This window comes from Paramisgurnus dabryanus, chromosome 22 (genome assembly GCF_030506205.2).
Source record: "Paramisgurnus dabryanus chromosome 22, PD_genome_1.1, whole genome shotgun sequence".
Taxonomy (NCBI): domain Eukaryota; kingdom Metazoa; phylum Chordata; class Actinopteri; order Cypriniformes; family Cobitidae; genus Paramisgurnus; species Paramisgurnus dabryanus.
The window spans coordinates 24,726,242-24,750,338 of NC_133358.1; the positions used below are offsets into that span (position 1 = coordinate 24,726,242).

The 24,097-nt window shown below is 35.6% G+C and overlaps 2 protein-coding genes across 4 annotated transcripts in view; one reads left to right on the plus strand and one right to left on the minus strand.

Annotated features, from left to right (window-relative positions):
* The window catches only part of prkag2a (protein kinase, AMP-activated, gamma 2 non-catalytic subunit a), a 70,088-nt gene extending 59,101 nt beyond the window's left edge, over window positions 1-10,987 (minus strand). Inside the window, exons 1-2 of one of the 3 annotated variants that reach the window (XR_010529163.2) lie at window positions 10,479-10,985; window positions 3,641-3,712 (exon numbers count right to left, since the gene is read on the minus strand). Coding sequence is in view for 2 of the 3 variants with exons in the window: in XM_065258473.2 (XP_065114545.1) it covers window positions 3,641-3,712; window positions 10,479-10,562 (156 nt within the window). In the remaining variant the exon portion in view is untranslated. Of the gene's footprint in view, window positions 1-3,640; window positions 3,713-8,173; window positions 8,320-10,478 lie in introns of those variants that run through there. The other 2 variants (XM_065258473.2, XM_065258476.2) reach the window with 2 other exon arrangements.
* A 694-nt stretch (window positions 10,988-11,681) lies between these two features.
* On the plus strand, window positions 11,682-20,659 carry sh3glb1a (SH3-domain GRB2-like endophilin B1a). Its single transcript, XM_065258477.2, has 9 exons — window positions 11,682-11,905; window positions 13,101-13,242; window positions 14,143-14,271; window positions 15,494-15,627; window positions 15,853-15,945; window positions 18,561-18,650; window positions 18,744-18,844; window positions 19,075-19,297; window positions 19,415-20,659. The coding sequence occupies exons 1-9, from the start codon at window positions 11,843-11,845 to the stop codon at window positions 19,520-19,522; spliced, it is 1,083 nt and encodes a 360-aa protein (XP_065114549.1). The 5' UTR covers window positions 11,682-11,842; the 3' UTR covers window positions 19,523-20,659.
* Window positions 20,660-24,097: the final 3,438 nt, after the last annotated feature.

The window sequence follows — 24,097 nt, forward strand, 5'->3', positions numbered from 1 at the left end:
TGTCTGTTTTAAAGATCGCTCTGAATGGGATCTCTATGAAAAGTCCATCACAAAAATGAAATTATCTCTGCTTTTGCTCAAAATGCAGAAACCTACCCATATTCAAAAGCTGATTACAAAAGAACCACTGAGGGTAGGATGAAACGGGTTTTTTTGTTTGAAAGCAGAGGGTCTGTTCTTTCATTTGGTATATTGTATGTTTATATATTTAAAGAAGAACATATTCTGGAAGGCATTAAACTTTGGTGAAAATCATGAAAAACGCTGGCGCTGGCTGGCAACTTAAAAAAAAACAACGCTGGCAGTGAAAGAGTTAAAGGTCCATTTAAGGCTTCTGTAGAAACATGGTGGCACGAATTGGCGTTTTATATATATATATATATATATATATATATAGAAAACGCCAATTCGTGCCACCATGTTATATATATATAATTAATCTATATATAATTCATTTTAAAAGGTTTTTATAAACCACTGATAAAACAGTTATGTATATCACATTGCATTTTTCTCAAGAGATCCTTTTAAAATTACGCAATGCACCTTTAAAATGGCTAAATGGTTACAATTAAGAAATTTTGACTCTCTGGTTGTCAAACTTTGTGAAACATCCATAGTTAATGTGAACTAACTGTGGTTGGCTCTACCAGGACACCTGTGAAAGTTATTCCATATATCCTATACATATACGTATAGGCCTATACAATACGTCACATTGACACCAACAGGCTAAAACAATAGAAAAACACCTAAGAAATGAGTGCTAAGAAACCTAGCATAATTTCCAGATAGATATTCGCATTGTCAACTTACAGTATCATTTAATTGTGTATCAAATGAGAGAACAGTGCAAGTAAAAGTGTCACCATACCAAAAAGCTGCAAGAAAAAGCCATACAGGTAATTACAATTCAGGTTACTGGAGCAGATTGACATCCCATCGGAGTAAAAGCAGAGATTGAGGACGCAGACGCTATCGCATAACTTCATATAGTCACAAATGGAATGATTCTGCACTCTCTTCATTTTACATGTCATGACTATTCAAATTTCGACAACTCTTCCACTGGCTTGAATGACCAGACCACACACACAGCTGTACACTACAAATCATGGAGCTACCTGTGATGTCAACACAATGACTATGGTAAATCAAACAAATGTGTAGAATGGAAAACTGTATTTACCTAGGCGTAGATGAATAATACTAATAATAATCCTTCTTATGTAAACATCGTGCATGCACAAGACAGCTTGAAAACAGGCCAATCTCAACATAACACAGACTGTGACGTTAAAGTTGTGATGTACGCCCCAACATTAAATTACATTTTAAATGAATTACAATGTTGTTACAATGTTGAAGACAAAGTTGTTAGCCCTATATGCTAGTTAATGCTATATGCTAGCATTTAGCCTAAAGTTCTACTATTGTCGTAGTTATGTTTTGCAAGTCCATACTGAACCCCCCCCCACAAACTAACCACTCAGAAACATCAATTTCTAATCTCCGAATAATTGATTATACCCAGTCTCACGAAATTACCTACAGTCACGTATTTTTTTATTCTTTTTCGTTCTACTGTCACGAATTTCCGTGGTTTTTTGTGATTGTATCACAAATTTCTGTTTATGTGTCATTGTCACGTATTGGTTACTCAACTGCTTTTTCCTATTTTCAAACCATTTTTGCTTCGGTTTAGGGTTAGATTTGGTGTTTGCGTTAGGATGTCACTTTAAGTATTGGTTCTTCATCTGATACAGGCTTAAACATAAGGTCTGTTTACACACACAGAGAGCTACTGAACTGAACTGCTCTGAGAAACAGCCAATCAGAGTAGAGCTCAAGATCATTTCATTCTGAACGCAAATCCTAGGGTTGTAAATGGACATGTAAAACCATCTCTGGATTATTTTAGCATTTAATAAAGCCGCATAACTTCTATGTATATATTATATTATTTCAATGCATTCTTTGGCATCTTTAAGAGATATAAAGAGCTAAACATCATTGAAACTGCAAACATTTTATTACTTTTCTTTGGGGAGGTCGCAAAAGGATGCACACAACATATGGCGAAAAGTTTGAGAACCAGTGCCTTCCTCCGATTCAAAATGGTAAACTTATAATAATTTATCATATTAACTTGCCTTAAAGCAACACTATGTAGTTTCCATGTAAAAATGACTTACAGCTCCCCCATGTGGTTGAAAAGCGCAACAGTGCCTGGTATCAGACACTCTTCTGCAGGCAGGGGGAGGGGCGGAGCTGTGTTTCCTACCCTCCACCGCCACTTTCAGAGTGTGCTTGTAGCAGCTAGGAGGCTGCTCAGGTTGCAGCAACAGTACAATTTGTCCAGTTTAAAGTTGTTCTATCACTGAAATAATTTTAGAGACATTATTTAAAGGTAAAAAAACTACATAGTGTTGCTTTAACTAAATTCTGACGATTCAATTTTCTCAATGTTATTCACTCACATAATGACCATATTAAAGCAACACTATGTAGTTTCTTACCTTTAAATAATGACTCTAAAATAATGACTCTAAAAAAAGTGATAGAACAACTTTTAACTGGACAAATTGTACTGTTGCTGCAACCTGAGCAACCTCATAGCTGCTACAAGCACACTCTGAAAGTGGCGGTGGAGGGTAGGAAACACAGCCCCGCCCCTCCCCCTGCCTGCAGAAGAGTGTCTGATAACAGGCACTGTTGCGCTTTTCAACCACATGGGGGAGCTGTAAGTCATTTTTACATGGAAACTACACAGTGTTACACTGTAAAAAAATTCCGTAGAAATCGCAGCTGGGTTGCCGGTAATTTACCGTAGATTTACATTAATGTTATTTACTGGCAAGAGTTTGTTCAAAGTTAAATGAACATTAAACATTTACAAGTCTTTGTCTTTACAGAGAAAAACTAAAAAAACAGCATCAAGCCAAACATTCTGGGAAACAAAATCTGAAGCAAAAAACAGAAAAAGGTTGATGATGATTTCTGATTCCCAGAATGCTTTGCATGAGGCTGTTATTGTGTAGTTTTATTCTGTAAAGATAAAGACTTGTTCATATTTAAAATGTATTTAACTTTAAACAAACTCTTGCCAGTAAATAACATAAATGTAAATCTACGGTAAATTACCGGCAACCCAGCTGCAATAACATTGAAATTTCTACGGATTTTTTTTACAGTGTACTTTAAAACATTAAACTAGTGATGTTTCTTTAAATTTTCTATACACAGAGCTCAAACTCATTATATTTTCCTGTTGTTCTTTTTATTGACAGGATATATCGGCCATTACTATCGGTCGATCGCCAATAGTGTGAAAAAATGCTTTTATATATCGATGCATAATAATGATCCACAATTTGAGCTGTCGGGTATGATTTTGTGCGAAATATTAGATTGACGTCATTTGACATTAGGTAGTGTGTCATAAACACACACTTCAGTCTCACAAAAGTTGTCACTGGGACGGTACCTTTAAAAAATGTAAACCTTTAAAACAGTATTACCAATATACACCTTTTAGGTACAAAAGTGTACTTGAAAAGGTAACGCCCCAGTGACAACTTTTGTACCTTTTGTGCCTTTTTTTTTCAAGTTTGGATTATGTGTATTTGGTTTGTGTTACCTTGCGTATGCTGTCCTTGTTCGAAGGTTCAGCATCTCCTTCCAGAAATGGCATTGCAAAGGAGCTCAAATCCTGTGGAGCAAAAAACCACATAATGATATGGCTCATTATGAAGCACGCTCATGTGGCATCTTTCATTTGCACCAAAACACGAACGCTAGAACTACAGCTCCATTTGAGCTGAAACTGTGGAGAATCCACAAACCCAGAGATGTAAAGAACCAATATTTCAAAAAACTGCATAAATACTGTGCTGCAAAAAACACAAACAACCAAAACTAAAAGTTTACCAGAAACACATCAGATCTGACAGATGGACACTTTGTGGGTGTGAGATGCTCACCCAGCAATGAGGGAAAAAGCTGAAGACCCATGTGCAACTTTAAAACATATTCCTGTAGCATTGCAAAGACTTCAACACCACCATGCAATGATGAAAACAACGTAAAATATCTACTTTACCTCTGTCACTTCAACCGTTTTTATGGAAACAAGATCCCATGAGACCACCCTAAAAATTTTCCAGGAATTTATATTGTAACCTGTAATGTGCTAATATCTTCTGTCAGCCCCTATCATGTACTCCTGCGGGCAGGTGGAGAGAACTAAGAATGCACAAAACGATTTCCTAGAAACTCCAATGAGTCAACATGTTTTTTGTTCAATGTAACGTCATAGCTATAAGAACCAGTTTGTGTTTGAAAACAAGCGTCTGCCTGAGGGTATGAATTAGGGCTGCTAAATCATAAATCACGATTATTTACCATAATTACTCTGTGACTTCGAAACATGCTTTTATTTACCATTTTTATTAAGAAAGTGTTGCAATAGGCTACATGTGCAATGGTCTAGCAGCACACAATTTATATTTTAATCGCACAATAATTGTTTTACATTGATTATCTTGTTTTGTAATTGTTTAAATTGAAATTGAACATCAAAGACGATTAATTGCACTAGTACGAATAAAACAATTGCAGTTTCTATCTCTACATCAATATCAAAATTTACATTACATTGAAAAAAATTATTCATTGAATTTAATACATTTTTTTAAGGTAAGTGGTTGCAATCAACTTATTTAAACTACATTTACACAAAAAAGATTAGTAAAGTAAAGTAAAATATAAAACTTTTGTTTAAATGTAGCGTAAATAAATTGATTGCAACCACTTACCTTTAAAAATGTAATTTAAATTCAATGAATCATTTTTTTCAGTGCGCAGTGCAAGAAGCAGCAGCTTAAGAAACTTAAGTCTGAAACATATACGATTTTCAATTCCTCATCCATTCTGCTCCTATACTTCCAAACAGGGACTTGCGGATACATCAGCTACAGTAGCAGTAACCTAAACTGTATTAATATGCTCAAAATCTGTAAATGTGACGCAGCAACTAAACCGCTGAGGCCCACACTTACATAAACCACAGCTTTAGGGTGCATTAATTTTATCTCATGGCACAATGCTCTATTGTTCTTACACAGAATAAGCTATTTTTCACGAGGCACTTCATACTGTACATGCTTAACATTATCTGATCCAAGTAGCTTAAAATTCATTATGCCCATTTCTTATGCATTTGTTCATTTATAGCTCAAAGTGTATAGAAAATGGCCAAACATTTTAAAACACCAAATATCATCGGCCTGGGTAATAATCAGGTGCCCACCACTACAGCACAAACGCCAAACTCTGTTTATGGTAATAATATATAACTTGAAACATGCTCAAATCAAATACATAGTTTGCTAAAGCAAGCACACAATGTTTTGAGTCCTGCCTAAAAGACGATTAAATTGATAAAGCACCACTTAATTTGCATTTCCTATAACATAGTGCAGAACAACATATCGAAATATTACAAATGTGCATGTACAGTATACATATTGCAATAGTTTGCAATAAATGAATGACTTAATTACCTCATGTTGTGTATAGTCAGCATTTTAAAGAGTATCTTAACCCCTAAACCAACTTTTTTTAGTTAATGATCTGTAAGAATGATGCTTTATTAGTGCTGTTCATTGATTTTAGTAAGTTTTTTGACATTTGGTAAGTGTTTTAATACTACAATATATGGTGTAAAAACGTCTGAGTGCTGCCCTCTTCAGGTTGAACGGTGGCTACTGCAGTTGAATTTTCCTATTGGATGTTGGGTCCAAAAAATAACTCTTGATGTAAGCAGATTCAAGCCCTTGCTACGATCTCACCACACACTAGTTCAGTGGTTCCCAAACTTTTTCAGCGTGCAGCCCCCCTTGTGTACGGTGCATTCCTTCGCGGCCCCCAAATAAAATTTGTGACAAAAAACTGTTCTAAAACTCAACATTTGAAAAAAAAATTTAAATTATACAAAAAAGTAGTTATTTTGGTTAGTTGCCTTATATTTTTAGGTTTAACTACACAGAATTCATGATAAAATAATGTACCTGTATTTCTTAAAATGTCATAAAAATGGGGCCCCCCTGGCACCATCTCGTGGCCCCAGCCCCCAGTTTGAAAACCACTGCACTAGTTCGTCCCCTCTATCTCCGTTGGGATCTGCCCACTTTTCTTGCATTTTTCAAATATTGCCAGTGGGTGGAGTCAGGCTCTGACCAGGGGTTTAGTTACGCTTTAACAAAGAAAATGGCACAGAAATAATGTATGTGACCCTGGACCACAAAAGGGGACATTTCACAAGACTTTTTAAAGAAGTAAAATAAATCTTTGCTGTCTCCAGATTACGTATGTGAAGTTTTAGCTCAAAATATCATATTGATAATTTATTATTACATGTTAAAATTGCTACTTTGTAGGTGTTAGCAAAAATGTGCCATTTTGGGTGTGTCCTTTTAAATGCAAATGAGCTGATCTCTGCACTTAATGGCAGTGTCGTGGTTGGATAGTGCAGATTAAGGAGCAGTATTATCCCCTTCTGACATCACAAGGGGAGCCAAATTTTAATGAACTATTTTTTCACATGCTTGCAAAGAATTGTTTACCAAAACTACGTTACTGGGTTAATCTATTTCATAATTTCTAGGTTGAATTTCTAGCACTGGGTACCCAATTATAACACTCTAACTCTTTCCCCGCCATTGACGAGATATCTCGTCAATTAAGAGAAAACGCTTCCCCGCCAATGACGAGATTTTCCGTCTTTCCGCAATACAGCTATTATCCACCAGGTGGCGCCCTTCTGCAACTTTTTGTATTGCCCTATGGCAAGCTGCTGCATGTCCGTGTCTGTTAAAGATCGCTCTAAATCGGATCTCTATGAAAAGTCCGTCACAAAAATGGAATTATCTCTTCTTTTTGCTCAAAATATGGTGTTTTTGCAAAAACCTACCCATATTCAAAAGCTGATTGCAAAAGAACCACTAAAGGTAGGATGAAACGTTTTTTTTTTTTTTTAAAGCAGAGGGTCTGTTCTTTCATTTGGTATATTGTATGTTTATATATTTAAAGAAGAACATTTTCTGGAAGGCACTAAACTTTGGTGAAAATCATGAAAAACGCTGGCGCTGGCTGGCAACTTTTTTTTAAAACGCTGGCGGTGAAAGAGCTAACATGGGACATGTCATGAAAATCTGACTTTTTCCATGACATGTCCCCTTTAAGTAGCATGGGTATACTTGTAGCAAAATCCAAAAATACATTGTATGGGTCAATATTATTGATTTTTCTTTTATCCAAAAAATCATTAGGATATTAAGTTAAGATATTTTGTAAATTTCCTACCATAAATATATCAAAAGATGCAGTTGCTAGCTAAGGACATAATTTGTGCAACTTAAAGGCAATTTTCTCAATATTTGGATTATTTTGGATTCCAGATTTTTTTTTAAATATAATAAAGTTCAAATATATTGTACAAAAACAAAGTATACAGTATTTCAAATAGCATTGTTTAGCAAGTTATTGCATATTCAATTTTTCTTCAATACCATGCAGCCCTATTACTACATTTTATTTGGTCAATTTTTCTCCACATTGCCAAGCTAAAAAACACTCTGGGAAATCACTGTTAACATCCCTCTCTTGGTTCCTTCATTATAAAGCAGTCCATTACGACTGACTCATGTTTGCCTCTCAACATGCAAATCTTCCCTTGTCTCACAACAGGTCAGGCATAATAACCATGGTAACAGGATTCGAGTAAAACCCAAGAAAACCAAATTCATGACTTTATAACATATGCATATCTGGATCCTTTCTTGATTAAAACACAAGCCAATAACTGACTAAAATTTAAACATAATATCTATGCCATCTCATGGTCCAACAGCAAGATTTGATAAAGTAAACAGTATGTATTATCTATTGCCATGTGCCATTGCACTGTTAAACAGTTTAGCTTATCTCCCAATATACAGACTGATCAACAATGAAACATTAATCCAAGCCATTCTGTTTTTTATCTAGAAAGAAGGACCTCAGCCAACGTAGCAAAGCCATCTGTTCGGTAGACGGGGAGCTCAGGGAACCCCGCCTCCATATATTTGGAGCAAAAACTTACAAATCCTGACTAACAGGAACAAAATATTACCTCTAAAGTTAAGGACTGGCCACTATTCAAACACCCACTCGGAGTCAAGTCATGGAGAAGCTGAAGCACTCTTGCATTTAGAGCCAATTTAACTGCTACAAGCACTCGGAAATCCCATTTGAAGAACCCAAGGGTTACTCCAAGGAGCAATGACAGTCATAACTCACAAACAATGTGGCACCTCCCCTCGGGAACATGAAAGTCAGTGTGTCTGCAAATGTGTGTTTATACCTAAATAAACTTTAATTGAGGAAGGTAACAATGCTGTTTTGCAACTTTGTTTGTGTATGGCAAAACAAAGTACAGACCAGGTATTGACAGGGGAAAAACATCAGCCTGGTGGGGGTTTCAAACTCATTTTAAAACATGAGAATGACTTTAAAGCACACTGTGTGTTTAAACTTCTGTTTTATCAGACATAAATCACAAATTGCTAAATATATGAATCTAGAAATTGTCATAGACACAAAGCACATGAACCTGTTCCAACTTTTTACTTTAAATGCTTACTTTTATTTCAAACATTTTCATTTTAAATTGTTTCACTTTTAAATTTAAGATCAGCAAAGAGGTCCTGCAAAAGTTCAAAATCGAACAAAGAGATATGAAATTAGACTATATGTGTTGCTTTAAAGGAACACACCCACATTTTGGGAATGTAGCTTATTCATTGTATCCCCCAGAGTTAGATAAGTCCATACATACCTTTTTAATCTCCATGCATGCCGTAACCCTGTCTGACGCACCCACCACTAGCTTAGCTTAGCTTAGCACAAAGACTGGAAGTAAATGGCTCCAGCTACCGTACTGCTCCCTATAAGTGACAAAATAACGGCAACATTTTCCTATTTATATGTTTTGGTGAATACGATGAATAAGCTAAATTCCCAAAATGTGGGCGTGTTCCTTTAAGAAATGTGACTGCTGTGATGCCCCAGGTGGTCGCCGGGAGTTGCTAGAGTTTTGAGTGATCTTCATCACATTGTGATGTAGTTGCAAAGGATCTTTTACCCGTTTTATTTGTCTGCCAGATGGGAATTTATAAGCATGTAAAAGCTAAGAAAAGTAACACCATACCCCTCTTCAACAGACACCTGATATTTTTCACTGTAAACGTGATATGTGTTTATGTATTTTTTCCTTCATTCAACAGTGCAGGGGAATCACTCAGCCTGTGCACAAAAGCACAGCAGATTAGTGCTCAAAAATTATTTAAAAGATTATTTCTGTCATCATATACACACCTGCAAGTTCTGTTTTGCTAAACAGAGATGAAAATATTTTGAAAATGATAATAACTATACAGATCTGGGGCACCATTCACTTCCATAGTATTATTTTTTCTTACAATGTAAGTCTGGTGCCCCAGATCGGCTTGGATATTCTTCAAAATATCTTCCTTTGTATTTAGCAGAACAAATCAGTTCTGCAATTACAGCTGCAAATACAGATTATAAATAAATAATACATTTCAAAGTCTACATCAGGCAGTCATACAGTTAATATAAAAGCCCACTGCACAGGAAAACACTGAGATCTCTTTAAAACGCTGCCTATTTCACATGTACACGTTACAACGTCAGGAGGCTGTCAGAAATGCCTCACGCAACAAATTACACCTGCATGTCCATTTCAGCAATGACACGATCTGTGCTCCCACAGACAAGTATTGTTTATGTGTCCGCACAGGATTACTCAGTAATAACACTGATCTCATAATGACGATAAACAACTGATTAGCAGCTGATAACACAGTGACACAGGAAGAAACAGAGACTCAAGATTTCAATACAGCCTGAGCTGACTACACCAAAACAATGATTATTTTCCTGCAATGTCTTTTAATTCTGCAGTAATAATAAGATATTCTTACCCCTTATCAGTCTCTTTCTGAACAGGAAATGTGCTGATTTGTTTTAGCAGAGGCATGTTAAAAGGCATAAAAGCCTCTCTTTGTATCATATAAACATTAGAGGGAAGTGCTTAGGTCAACCACACATTAACTGAACAGAGTAAGCTGTGAGAAACAGATGATGAATCCATGTTTCTCACAGTCAGGTGTGACCAATTGTACTATGGTTCTCACCTGGTAAAGTGATCAACATTAAGATGACTTCCTGATTTCTTGTTTTATTAATAATAACAATTTTAATTTCTGTGATATAGCATTTAATAAACAGGTAAAATATTAACTGTTATGTAAACATGTTACGTTTTTTAATCATGTAGCTATTGCATGTGTACAACTTACGGCCATAAATCTGTGAAAGATTTAAATCAGGGTCAGAAGAAAATATAAGCTTACCGGCATATTTATCCTTAGGCTTTTCTTCTTTCTTGAAAATTTCTTCTCATCTTTCTTCTTAGAATCCATTGCTGTGCTGCCCATCTCCCAAAATAAAATCTATAGGCTATCGTTGTTTCTGGCAAAGGTTTATTTAATGCTGGCAGCAAAAACAAAACCCATCGCCCCTGTGAGCAACAAAATATCAGTGAGAATAATAACTATTAACTATAGTTAATTATAAAAACAAACATTATTTCAATATATCAACATCTCATGCGACATGCGCTCGTGCACTGAACAGCAAAACACTTGCGCCCGGTGGTAAAAACGTGAACGCGCGCTTCAGGAGCAATTATGGGTAAAGACGATCGGGTTCGCTCTGTGTGTACATCATGCATAATAGTTATAAAAACCGCGCCGCATCCGCCTGTCAATCAAATTACGGAGACTGCGGAAGGCGTGGTTAGAATGCGTATTTTATCACTATGGTTACAAGCCTAGATGCTGCAGCGAGCAATGCGGAGCATCCCTCAAGTTATTAACATACTTTTTTTGATCACATCGAATTAGAGATAATAAGGGGGGTGTTTGACCAGAATGTTACCAGAATAAGGTCGACTAATGCCCTTACAAAAATTATCCATTGTTTTATTATAGTGCACCATGTTTTATGGCGTATTAATTATCATAAAACTATGATTAAACTATATGTATTAGTATCATGATTTGTATTTGATTTATTTTCGTAATTTTTTTATAAACGCCTTTTAAATAATAAATGCTGGGTTACATATTAAAAAAATATTTTGCATATTTAATTTGCTATATTTTAAACTTCCCTGATAACAGCCAGGGGTGCAGAAATCATCCACCTTTTTGAATTTATGGAGGTTCATTGTTGTATGCTGCCATCTAGTGATTATTTGTATGCTGAAATGAAAATATTTAAAGGTTTCTGTAGATAGCGGAGATTGAGATACAAATCACACAGGTAGCTTAACTTCACCTATTAGTGGCTCGAGCTGTGCTTGTATAAATCCCATTATACATCCATTACAGTTTCAGTTGTTTAATTTCAGCATTATGGGCTTATACAGCTGAAACTGCTTAAGTTAAAGTTACTTTTTGCCTATGATAGTAACGTAAACAATTGGGACCATGTGGTGCCGATACAGTACCGGGGTTGAGGTACAGTCCCGTTCGGAGCTCTCAGTAATCAGATCTGTGGGTGGATCTTCCTCTACATCGCAGACTGTTGCTTCAGTCATACTTTCACAAAAGCCACGACCGTTTTACTGTAATAAAGGATATATTTATGCCATCAACATCTTTCCCGTCTCACTTTTAAAAATTAGTTATATATAACGTTAGTAAACTTAAACATGGATTTTAACGTGAAGAGATTCGCAGCGGATGCTGGAACTTTATTCAGCCGGGCGGTGCAAGTAAGTTAACGTTTAGACTGTAAAGATGTAAAAAGTGTTTCCTTTAAACTTTATATAAAAAATGTGATCGTTTAGCAAGGTTTATAAAAAATAAACACCTCAGGGTATTTCTGAGGAGTATCACTCTGTCTTCGTGTATATTTTCTACTTTCCGATCAGGGCCTGTAAAGATTTGTTGTCCTTCGACTTCATTATAATTTCGGATTAAATGTTTCATTTCCTTATTTTACTCATTTAAATGCTTGTTCATATCGATTAAATGTATTCACTTATTCGTCCACCAATATAAACGTAGACCTTTCCACTTTTTGACCAGATTGCGCTTGCAATGCTAAAGCTAACGTGCTAAATCAGCAGAACTCAGCGCATCCGTACACACGGGCTGTGTCTCATAACTAGTGAGTGAGCGGTCTAATAACATTAGGGGTGCTTACATGATTATTTAGGACCAAAACGCTGCTGAATTGAAAATTCCCTCATTGCTGAAAAACACCAACATAAATTGTAATGGTTTCAAAGTTATAATGGAATTTGTATTGGTTGTGATTTAAACTTTGACGGTCTTGGTTCTGACTAGAGGGGATACAGCTACGGCAAAATCTCGCGAGATGTTGGGTTTAGGGTTAGGTTTAGGTTTGTATGATTGTCATGAAAAATAGCGGTTCTGGATATATAGGATACAGCTAAGCCATTAATTACGTAAAAACCGTTGGGTCGAGATGTTTGGGTAGGATAAGGATGAAAACAGCGCGCATACAGCTAAATCTCACGAGATTTTGGCCGTATCTGTATACCTTCTAGCCATAACCTTACTGGTGGTATGTTATCTGGTGAATGGGAAAAAAACACCATTAAATCCTACTGAAATAAGAGACAAAACACAAAAATTGCATTGGTTTTAATAGTAAACAGCTAATGGTTCATAATGGTATTTGATATGAAAGCCATGTCTGTCCATGTGTAGATATATTGCATTAGAAGAGCGTACTACGTAAGATATTACAAAATGCACGTATTGTAATGTATTTTGAAAGTTTTAGGTTTGTAATTTTAGAAACGTGTATAAGAATTTGTTTTAAAAACTTTATAACACTTATTTTCCCATGATGATTGTATAACTACAATGCAGCTACAACAAAATATTGAAGATATTTGCTGTTAATATTATTAAAACAACTTATCTTTCGTTCCACAGTTTACAGAAGAAAAATTTGGCCAGGCTGAGAAGACGGAGTTAGATGCACATTTGGAGACTCTCCTCACCAGAGCCGAATGCACCAAACACTGGACAGAGAAGATTTTAAAGCAGACAGAAGTATTACTGCAACCAAATCCAAGTATGAGCAGGCATCCATTTCAGTATGTTTTTGAAAGAGATTTTAGATATTTACTGACAATGGTGTGGAGTACTTGTGATTACTTTTTAAGCCCATTGAAAGATGCCGTTTTTAGCCCTTCTTAGGATGAGCCAGGACCTTAAGATCATCCATTAAAATTAAATTAGTATATTTATTTGAATAGGGTCCACATCTTTTAAAACCATTCATGTTTATTCTTACTTTATAGTGTTAAAGTATCACAGAGATGTCAAGGAGTCTATGTAGTTGTCAGCACAGCTGTTCAGCCCCTGGTGGCTGGCTGCAGTATAGGTCATAAACCCATGTAAACAAATGGGGCGTGAGCCGACCTTAAAAATCAAAATACAATTGAAAATTTTCCCCCAACAATGGTTTCTATTATTTTAATTATTTCTTATCATGTTGATCTACTTTTAAGTGTTTAGTTTCTAAAAGTGTGGTTTAAGTTTGTTATTTATAGATGCTATTAAGTGGAGTGATGGTTTGATTTATGTGCTTGTGAGTTAAACGGGAAATTGGGAGAGGCCTTGATGCCACGGCTCCACCTCATGATCACTACTGCGCAGACCTTGCCTCCAAACGACATTGCTGCAAAATGTCAACAGCCATTTTTAAAATATTTTGTCTGTGAAGAGAGAGAGAGATCATCTTTTTTTCAGTCTATGGTAACACTGCATAGATCATCTGCAGAATACTAATACAACTTACACAACAGGAGGGAATGAACAGTTGTTTTAAACACACAGATTAAGTTTTTTTTTAAAAGATTAAAAATGAAAATAAATAATGAAATATTTTTTGTGTGGTTTTATGTAACCCACTGTATTGAGACCCAAGTTTGAACATACTGTGATTTAATGTATTGCTTGCATTTTTCAGATGTCAGAATAGAAGAGTTTTTCTATGAAAAACTGGAAAAGAAAGCCCCAACACGAATGAACAACCATGAACTTTTGGGTCAATGCATGATCGACTCTGGGAATGAATTTGGACCTGGGACAGCATATGGTAAGCACCAAACAAAAACCAATGAGTGGTTCCTGTTTTTCCATATCATGATAGTATACAAAAGTTCTTTCTGGTTCTCGAATCTGATTTGCTGATAGCCGTAAAATATTCCACTAGTATCGTCATTGAGCGGATGGTCACACACTCACACATTTTGTTACACAAACACTGTTTTTAAAGACTTTCCGTGTCTCAATCAGTTCCCTACACTCTTAAAACGAATGTGTTAAAATAACACATCTTGTGTCTAGTTAAGGACAAGACATATGTGTTAAATAGTTTAACACAAAACAATGTGTTAAAATTAACACATTTAGGATGTGTTTATTATGTGTCATTATGTGTCATTTTGTGTCATATAAATAAAAGGGACAACACAAAATGTGTTAAAACAACACAAAGTGTGTTATTCCAAAAATAACACAGAGATGTGTTATTTTAACACATTTGTATTAAGAGTGTAGGTTGTGAATCAGTGTGTTTTTTGAGGGAGTTGCGAGATTGTGTCTCATAGCTTGGCCGATTAAAATGCACTTGGCGTATAGAGCAATGAAAACATTTTTTTGTCTTTATCTGGAGCGTCTGTTTACACGCATCCCCCTTCCCAAAGTGTTGGGCACGCTGTTTGGAATTAACCCTGCTATTATATCGTGTACATGAGATGACACCATTGATATTTATTAGCAATACACAGAAACTATCACTCTCTGATGATTAAAAAAAAAACTGGTTAAAGTACAGTATGAAAAACACTTTATTATTTTGTTTCATGTAGTACAGACAAAGAACAAAGTCCGTTACAAAAAGACGGTGCTCTAGTACAGTTGATTAAATAGAAATGAGCATATAAATATAGATAAGGAATTTAACCAGGGCCGGCTCTAGCCCTTTGGTTGCCCTAGGCGAGATTGACTTTTGCTCGCACAACGCACACGCCTTTCTCTGCTCCTTTCATCTATGCGCACTAAAGGTGATGCGTAGCCACCTCTCGCATCGCACACAGCCTCTCCAACGTCTCGCGAAATTTTCAAACAAAGCATATAAACTTTTTTTAAATGTATATATTCATTAATTATTACCATTTGACAGTAGCGTAGTAAAGCCACAGAATGTAGCGAAGTAAAATTATTTTAGATCAATGCACCAGCATAATAATGTATTTTTTATTTATATAATTTTTTTCCCAAGTTAATTGTTCTCCCTGGTTGTTTTCTCTCCACAGGAAATGCTCTGACAAAGTGTGGTGAAACAGAGATGCAGATCGGAGGAGCGGAACGAGAGTTTATACAGAGCTCAGCCATCAATTTCCTTACGCCTTTCCGCAACTTTCTAGAGGGCGACTTTAAAACTATATTGGTGAGCTCAGGCAACCCTAACCAAACCACTGCCACAACCAAACCACATTACTTTCAGAAATGTAAAAAAACACAAGTAGCATGGATGGCCAGTTATGAAACTGGCTATTTGTCAACAACAGCAATACATAAAATTTTTTGACCAAGTCTGGTGTTTTTTCAAACTCTTCTGATAATTTGTTGTTTCTTTTTGGTATGATACCTATATGATGTAACACATCCACAGAAGGAACGCAAGCTTCTTCAAAACAAACGATTGGATCTCGATGCTGCAAAGACTAAACTAAAGAAAGCCAGAATGACCGATGCCAGAGCTCTGGTGAGTTATTGTTAGAATGGTTTTTATGGTGTTTTCATTTAGTTAAAATATTATTATCAGGAACTAATTAATTGTTATATCTTAAACAACTTTAACAAAAAGTCATCAATATGTGCAAATAATTGTGTCTTTCTTAAAGCTGCAATCATTGCACTTTCTCTGTTCTTATGTTGGCACATGGTAGCCGCTCAGAACCGACCCTCCACCAGGGGACACTGGCTATGTTGCTAATTTCTCTTATATGTTTAACTTTCTTCATGTGAAGTGGTTAAGGGTTAGTTGTGCCTTTTTGGTCCACTTGCGCTTTATAGACACAAAGTTGGACCCAAAACGCTTAAAGTCCCCCTGTTGTGAATTTCGAGTCCACTTTCCTATGTTTTTGTAACTTAAATGTGCATTAGCAGCACAAAGGTTATAGGTTTGTTTCCCAGGGAACGCACATGCTGATAAAATGTTTATCATGCTTGAATACAGTGTAAGTCATTTTGGATAAAAGCATCTGCCAAATGCAAAATGTATGTAAATGTAATTTAGTGCCTTTCGTAGTAATCATTTTTATTACGAATAAGTCTTGCAACATATGAGTGTACTCTATTTGTGGAAAGTACCAACTCTTCTGCTTTGGACGAGCCACTTTAAGATTCGTTAGTTCCTCTTTAAGCTGTTGATTAAGCTTTTTGTCACGGATATTAGCAGTGTGTGTGTTCCTATGTTCCTTCTTTGTTGTACGTATAGAGCTTGTAAAGAGGATCTCAATGTTTGCTCAACATCGTGATGGCATTTCAAAACTGCTCGCTGTCCTCGCGCCCAGTTTCACAAGAGAAGTAGAGCAGTGCTCAAAGATGATCTCCTCATGACCAGAGCTAAACCTACGCATACGTCCAAATACCCAATAATACCCACACAAAAAAGCTGCCTACCCCAAAATGGGAAGTGCTCGCTTTTGCTTCGTTTCCAAGTGAATGAAGCAAGCAATTCTCGAGTGAATTGTTTCAAATAGTGTTTTTGGAAGCAGCGGAGATTCATTTTACATCCTCTGTTAAGATTAAGGTTAAGGTTCCTGTGACTCAGTTGGTTCTCAGGGTACACAAATACTTATGAATATATACACTCTAAGAAAGGATGTGTTAATTTTAACACATTGTTTTGTGTTATCCTATTTTAACACATCAAGTGTCATTTCGTGTTGATTTTGAGTTCAAATATATAAAAGGGACAACACAAGATGTGTCAAAACAACACAAAGTGTGTTGTTTCAAAAATAACACAGAGATTTTTTAAGTTAAGGACAACACATTAGATGAGCCAACATTATAAATTCGATCCCCAGGTAAAGCATACCTAACAAACATATACCTTGGCAAAAATTGTGGTTAGCATGAATTATTAGGTATGTTAAAGGGACACTCCACTTTTTTTTAAATATGCTCATTTTCCTGCTCCCCTAGAGTTAAACATTTGATTCTTACTGTTTTGGAATCCATTCAGCTGATCTCGGGTTCTGGCGGTACCACTTTTAGCATAGCTTAGCATAATCAATTGAATCTGATTAGACCATTAGCATTGCGCGTAAAAATAACAAAAAAAGAGTTTTAATATTTTTTCCTATTTAAAACTTAACTCTTCTGTAGTTATATCGTATACTAAGACTGAGAGAAAATTAAAAGTTGTGATTTTCTAGGCAGATATGGCTAGGAACTACTCTCATTCTGGCGTAATAATCAAAGACTTTGCTGCCGTAACATGGCTGCAGGAGGTGCAATGATATTACGCAGTTCCTTAAAATAGTCCCCTTGGTAACTTTCAAAAGCAGGGGACTATTTTCGGAATCTGCGTGATATCATCCCGCCTCCTGCAGCCATGTTATGGCAGCAAAGTCCTTGATTATTACGCCTAGGAGAATATAGTTCCTAGCCATATCGCTTATAAAAACTTTTAATTTTCGGTCTGTCTTAGTACATGATGTAACTACAAAAGAGTCAAGTTTTAAATAGGAAAATATTGAAACTCTTTGGTTATTTTTTAGCGCGATGCTAATGGTCTAATCAGATTAAATGGATTATGCTAAGCTATGCTAAAAGTGCTAGCGACAGACCCGGAGATCGGCTGAATGGATTTCAAAGCGGTAAAAATCAAATGTTTAACTCTAAGGGAGCTAGAAAATGAGCCGATTTTCAAAATCGAAAAATTGATTGTGTTGTCTATATCTTTGTATTTGTGTGAACACAGTTCGCTCTCTTTAAACATGCTCTCGCTATTTTTAAATGCTGTGCAGATGAGCGTAGAGGAAGTGCCAACGGTAAGAAGTACATTTAGTATTTTGAGCAAAGTGTGAAATCTACAATCTGTCATTTGTTTATGAAGAACTGTGTATAGCTAGAATAAGCCGAATAAGAAGACACCATTTGTCTGTGATTTGGTTTAGTCATTTTTACAAGAGCAAAAGTAAAAATGGGTTGAGCATTGCATTAGCAACACAAAGTTCACAGGTTTGATCCCAGTGATAGATGTATAGATTGAAAGCACTGTAAGTCATTGTGGATATAAGGCTCTGACAAATGCATAAATATAAATGTAAAAATGTGAGGCCATTTATCAACACTTCTCTCTTTCAGGCAGAGCAAGATCTGAAGATGACACAGAGCGAGTTTGACAGACAGGCCGAGATCACCAGACTACTTCTGGATGGGGTCAGCAGCACACATGTGAGCACCCGCTGGACCACCTGCCAACCTCACTTTAGTTTTACTCTACAAGCACAAACCATGTAATCTCTCCTGATGTTGTGTCTGTCACAGGCCCATCATCTTCGCTGTCTGAACGACTTTGTGGAGGCGCAGATGACCTATTACGCCCAGTGTTACCAGTACATGGTAGATCTCCAGAAGCAGCTGGGAAAGTAAGACAATTTTTGTCAATACGCTTCTCTTTCATACATTTCGTTATTGTATTGATTCCAAACTGGAACAGTTTGTTCATGAATTGGTTTTGAATTGGCCAATTCCAAATCAGTAAATACGTAAGGTTGTGGGTTCGATCAAAGAGAACACACATGCTGATAAAAAAGAAAGAAAGTCACTTTGGACTGTATGTAAAGTTTTTAATTATTTCATTTTTTACCCCGACCAGCTTCCCATCAGCTTTCTCTTCCAACAACAACCAATCAGCAGCCACCGGTGGGGCAAGTGTCTCAGTCCCCATACTGCCTTTGTCAGCACCTCTTTCGTCCAGTGCAGGAAACACATCTTCAGGATTCACCGAGCTCCAGAACTTCAGCGGGAGTCGTAAGGCACGGGTGCTTTATGATTACGATGCAGCGAGCAGCAACGAACTCTCCTTATTGGCCGACGAGGTGGGCACACGGTTTTCTAGTCACTCTAATTCTGTACAATATTGAGACGTGTTTGCTTTCCTAGTATTGGCTTACATTGTATTAAGTGTATATGTGTGCCTTTTATTTTTTTTTTAGGTAATCACAGTTAGCAGCATTCCAGGAATGGACTCTGATTGGCTGATGGGAGAGCGTGGGACTCAAAAAGGAAAAGTGCCTATAACCTACCTGGAGCTACTAAATTAGGAGAAATGAGTGGCATTGGATCCAAAACTAAATATGTACAAAAGTATAATCCAGCTGTGCTGTGTATATATTTAAGATATGACATACACTCCATACACAAATAAAGGTGCTTCAAGATGTCATAGAAGAACCATTTTTGGCTAAATGGTTCCATTAAGAAACTTTTAACATCAGAAGTTTTTTTCATTATTAAAATGTATGAAAGAAATGGTTCTTATAAGAACCAATCTTTGAGGAACCAAAAATAGTTCTTATATGGCATCGCTGTGAAGAATCTTGTATATTAATATATGACTTGCTGCTCGCAACAGTATTTCATTGGATCTGACTTTGAGGTTTTAACCAGAAACCTGTTTACAGATGAATTATTGCAACATTTTGTATGTGGTGTAATAACTGCCAACTTGCCTTCTTATTATGCAAAAACTGCAAGAGTGAGAGTATTTACAACAAAAGTGTGTTTACAACAAAATAAGTATTAGCACAATTTTATGAATTTTGAAGTGGTTTTAAGTTTTAAGTGGAATTACTTTAGACTTGAAATTGAAACTGAATTTGCCATAATTTATTTCAGGGTTATATAGACCTAGTGTAGCTGAAATGTACCTGATCAATTTTTTTTACTATTTGCAGTTTACATTTCTCTTAATTGTGTTTTGAGCACACAAAGATAAAATGCTTTATTTGCACGCCGACAGCCTTTCCTGTTAAACATTATTAAACCGTACTTTTGTATTGATTAAAACATTCAGAAAGTGATATGACACATTGTCACACACAATGATATTTTCTATATGGTTAAGAATAGATGATGAAGTTGTTTTAGAGATCAAATGAAGCTTTGTATTTGTTTCTATATAAAGTCTAAATGTGTTAACTGTACATTTTGTATCCTTTATGTGCCTTAGAGTCATGTTGAGGTTAATTCATTTTTAATGGTTAAGGCGAGTGCTCTTTTTACACAATGCCAGTTCCATCATTTATATGAAATAAGCACAACTTTATATTTTACCCGGTTTATAATGGACAAAGTACAGGTAATCTATTTTAACTGCTTAATGTCTCTTGAAATACTACCATAGATTTATAAGCAATGTTTTCACTATACTGTATAATAAAGAAAAGGTGTTGACTTTATATTCTTTGTATTTTATCACTTACTAAATTCTTAAACTGTATAATTCATTGGCTTTGTATGGTATAGTGTGCCACTAGTTTATACTGCAGTTTATTATTTCTGCAGATTTATGTATATCCCAAAATGAGCAATACTGTATCTGACAATACAGTTCGACCTCACATACGTATCTAATTGGAGTGCTATCAGACATCTTAATACAAAATTGGATGGAAACTAACAGTGTGGTTCTCAAAGGGGCCATGGCACAAGACTTTTTTAAGATGTCAAATAAATCTTTGGTGTCCCCAGAGTACATATGTGAAGTTTTAGCACAAAATACCATATAAATAATTTATTTTAACATGTTAAAATTGACACTTTGTAGGTGTGTGCAACCTGTGCCGTTTGTAATATGTCATACATCATAAGGAGAGCCACATTTCAACGACCTATTTTTTCCATGTGCTTGTAGAGAATGGTATACCAAAACTAAGTAACTGGGTTGATCTTTTTCACATGTTCTAGGTTGATAGAAGCACTGGCGTCCCAATCTTAGCACAGATTCCGACCAAAATCCAACATCAGATTTCGACCAAAATCTAACGTTAATCCAACTTCAGATTCCGACCAAAATCCAACGTTAATCCAACGTCAGATTCCGATCAAAATCCAACGTTATTCCAATGTCAGATTCTGACCAAAATCCAACGTTATTCCAACGTCAGATTCCGACCAAAATCCAACGTTAATCCAACGTCAGATTCCGACCAAAATCCATCTTTAATCCAACGTCAGATTCCGACCAAAATCCAAGGTTATTCCAACATCAGATTCCGACCAAAATCCAACGTCAGATTCCAACCAAAATCCAACTTTAATCCAACGTAAGATTCTGACCAAAATCCGACGTCAGATTCCGACCAAATTTCGACCAAAATCCAACGTCAGATTCCAACCAAAATCCAAAGTGGTTCCAACATCAGATTCCGACCAAAATCCACATTTCCTACCAAAATTTGACCAAAATCCAACGTTAATCCAACGTCAGATTCTTACCAAAATCCGATGTCAGATTCCGACCAAAATCCAAAGTGATTCCAACGTCAGATTCCGACCAAAATCCAAGGTCTGATTCCGACCAAAATCCAACGTTAATCCAACGTCAGATTCCGACTAAAACCCAATGTTATTCCAACGTCAGATTCCGACCAAAATCCAATGCTAATCCAACGACAGATTCCGACCAAAATCACACTTTAATCCAACCTCAGATTCCGACCAAAGTTCAACGTCAGATTCTGACAAAAAATCCAATGCTACACCCACCCCATTGATGCTTTCTGCGCTTGGTATTCCTTGTAAAAGTTCTGCTTTTGTTTTTGCTGCTAATTGTAATGCGCAATAATGCGCCTCAAACTTGCTGACGTTAATGTTAATAAACTATGTTGTTATAACTTTAAGCTAAATTGAGATTTACCCTCTTTCTTTAAATATCAAGCAGTAGTTTATGGTTTATATTGACGTGACGGTGGTTAATACTTTCTCAGTAACTGTTAACGTTAGCAGTCAGTGCAGGCTAACAATTCCTGTTTAATATAATATCAAAATAATCCAGACATGTTTTTCCCAAATGAAATGTCACTTTGAATAAATTAATAATCATCAATAATAACAAACAAGAATAGCAAAAATATTTTTTTTAAATAAAACAAAGGTCACACATTTACTTACTTTGTAAACACAGTAGGCTATTTAGAACAGCTAAAACATCAAAAAATCTAATGTAATCTAATCTAATATAAAAGCATAATAAAATGAGGTGCAATTATGTACAAAATTCAACAGTAATGTTTGCTTTATATCATTCATAATGACATTTTATATTTATATATTATTTTATTTTTCTATTTACTTAAGAAAAGTTTGCACATTACATATGTTTACAAAGTCAGCAAAGCTGTGAAGATTTTACTTTCTCTTTTTACTGATCTTAAGTTTTATAGGCTACTGTGATGCTATTGTGTAATTGGTATTGAGTTAGATGTTTAGTAAAAAGTTAAACTGGCAAAATCCAACTTTTTTTCTCGGGTCACGGGTGTGGGCATCATAAAGGAATTATGCTAAGGGCACAAAATGGCTAGCAGCGGCACTGGATGTGTTAATATTAAAGATCCTTGCATTATAGTAGATCTTAAAGTTGTCTGTCTCAATGTCAATCAAACAAAAAAGAAAAACGTTTAAAATATATGGATATTGTTTTTGACTTTGTGTGTGCTAAATCTATTTATTAAATCTATTATTTTAAGGTATGGATGTGGTCATTTTGGTAATTTGTGATTTTTCTCAAAATAACCTTTGCTGACTCTGTCAACTTCAAACAGGTTTAAGATTCAAACAAGGCATGCGTTGTTTTGAAGTTTTTTAATAGAGAATGTCAAAATATAAAACACCCATTTCATAAAATTTGCTCATTCCGACTTAATTTGTCACCAAAGCTCACAAATGATGCAGCAGCAAACAGAAATGGAGAAAGAAAAGGGTCTTTTGAAAGGAAAATTCATATACAAAACAATGGGTGATGGTTCTGTTGAAAATGTAAACAGGCTGGTGTAACATAAATTTGCATAAAGCATCTATATTTGTCCACACCCATGTTGATTAGAGTATTAAAAAACTGAAAATTGTTAAATTGAGGTAAATTTAGAACAGATAAAAATGTAAGATTAATTTGCGATTAATCGCGAGTTAACTCATGAAATCATGTGATTAATCTAGATTAAATATTTTAATCTAATGGCAGTCCTAATATATATATATCTATATATATATATATATATATATATATATATAAACTCAATTAAATATGTATTTTAAAACAAAATATTTAATTAATAGTGCAAGAATTGTGTTTATCCTACAGAATACAAACATGGAAACATTTGATAATTTATTGGTATTTAAAATTTAGTAGAGGCACACCACTTGCCACCACAAATAAAGAATGACCCATGTACAGTATGCAGTAAACTACTCAAGTATAGATAACGATTCTCACAACGGCCAATAGAGGTCAGGCTTGTCACTCAATAATTGTTTCGTTAAATTTTTTAGGTCTTGGCAAACATAACATTTATGGTTATAAGTGAGGAATACTGTTTATTCAGGGTGATGAGCATGTTTATGTTGTGATAACAACCGGCTGGGTGTACACATTATCCTGTTTATTGCCACATGAGTAATAATACACAAAATATAGCGTATTTGCAACCAATTCAAATCTGGCATGAACAAAGAGACAGCGGCATGATACGTCAAACATATACCAGTATGTATTTTTATTTATTTATTTTTTGACAGAAACCAGTGGTTATGTTTTTATTCATAGCGCTCCGTTAAATTTTTTTCTTCATGTTTTATGTGATTAATTAATAATTGAAATAAAATTTCCTCAGTCG